This window comes from Echinops telfairi, unplaced genomic scaffold, assembly GCF_000313985.2.
Source record: "Echinops telfairi isolate 266 unplaced genomic scaffold, ASM31398v2 ScPeMD7_443;HRSCAF=831, whole genome shotgun sequence".
NCBI lineage: Eukaryota > Metazoa > Chordata > Mammalia > Afrosoricida > Tenrecidae > Echinops > Echinops telfairi.
The window spans coordinates 74,414,635-74,415,669 of NW_022104341.1; the positions used below are offsets into that span (position 1 = coordinate 74,414,635).

The 1,035-nt window shown below is 63.7% G+C and overlaps 1 protein-coding gene across 1 annotated transcript in view; it reads left to right on the forward strand.

The window, feature by feature from the left end:
• LRP8 (LDL receptor related protein 8) overlaps window positions 1-1,035 on the forward strand; it is an 87,097-nt gene that overhangs the window by 59,064 nt on the left and 26,998 nt on the right. The window contains exon 6 of the mRNA XM_045291755.1: window positions 583-705. Coding sequence (XP_045147690.1) covers window positions 583-705 — 123 coding nt within the window. The remainder of the gene's footprint in view (window positions 1-582; window positions 706-1,035) is intronic.

Here is a 1,035-nt window from a genome sequence, read left to right on the forward strand (position 1 = left end):
CCCCGCTGCCGCCGGCCCCAGGACTGCGGGTCTGCGGGGAAGGCATTTCCAGTTGTGTGTGGTGGGGGGGAGAGGTTACAGGACTGCTCCGGGGGGGCTCCTCCCGCATCTGGGGGATGGGAACCCCTGACCCCGCCCAGCTGGATGGAGCCCTCCCCTGGGGCCCTAGCGCACAGCTTGTCCGTTCACTGCTAGCGTTCACTGCTAAGGGAGGTCCGCCTAGACTTGTCCTGACCCCTCCCAGCGGCGCCTGTCAGTGGAAGGATCTGCCTGAGCCACCAGAATGCAAATGAAGGGGGAGTGGCAGTGGATGGGAAACGGGAGACCTGGGTGTTCCTTCTGGCTCTGGCTCTGCCGGCCAGCATGCTGGGTGACCTGGGCAAGGCCCTTCCCCTCTCTGAGCTTCAGTGTCCCCGTCTTGTCGTTTGGAAGTGCCTTGGCCAGATGCCCTTGGAGGCCCCCCAAAACTCAGCCGCTTCTTGCTCTTGTCGGAAGGGGTGGGAGGGTGGGCGTGGTCCCCGGGGGAGTGCTGTTCCCTGACTCCGGGGCCCTCACCCTCCCCTTACTGTTCTCCCCCGGCAGCGCTGGGCACCTGCCCTGGTCATGAGTTTCAATGCGAAGACGGCACCTGCGTGGCTGCGGTCAAGCGTTGCAATCAGGAGCTGGACTGTGCTGATGGCAGTGATGAAGCTGGCTGCCTGCAGGGTGCGTGGGGCGGGACAAGGGTTGGGCTCAGGGCCAGAGGGCTTCCTGGTTCCCGAGCCAGCCCTTCGGGAGAGCTGGGTTTACCCCAGAGTGAGTCACCCACATTCCCTCCCTGGGGGGCCTAGTGGCACATCAACTGTATTTGCAAGTACTGTAAAGGCCTAGAGAGACGTGGAAAGGCACTGGACGAAAGTCCAACCCCACTACTCCACTTGTGGTCCAGGCTGCCCTGGGCACCCCCTCCATTCTCAGGTGGCTCTTCTGGTCACCCTGCTTGGAACTGAGGAGCCGGGATCCTGACTCCTGGGTCCTCTGGCAAAGCCTCTCCCC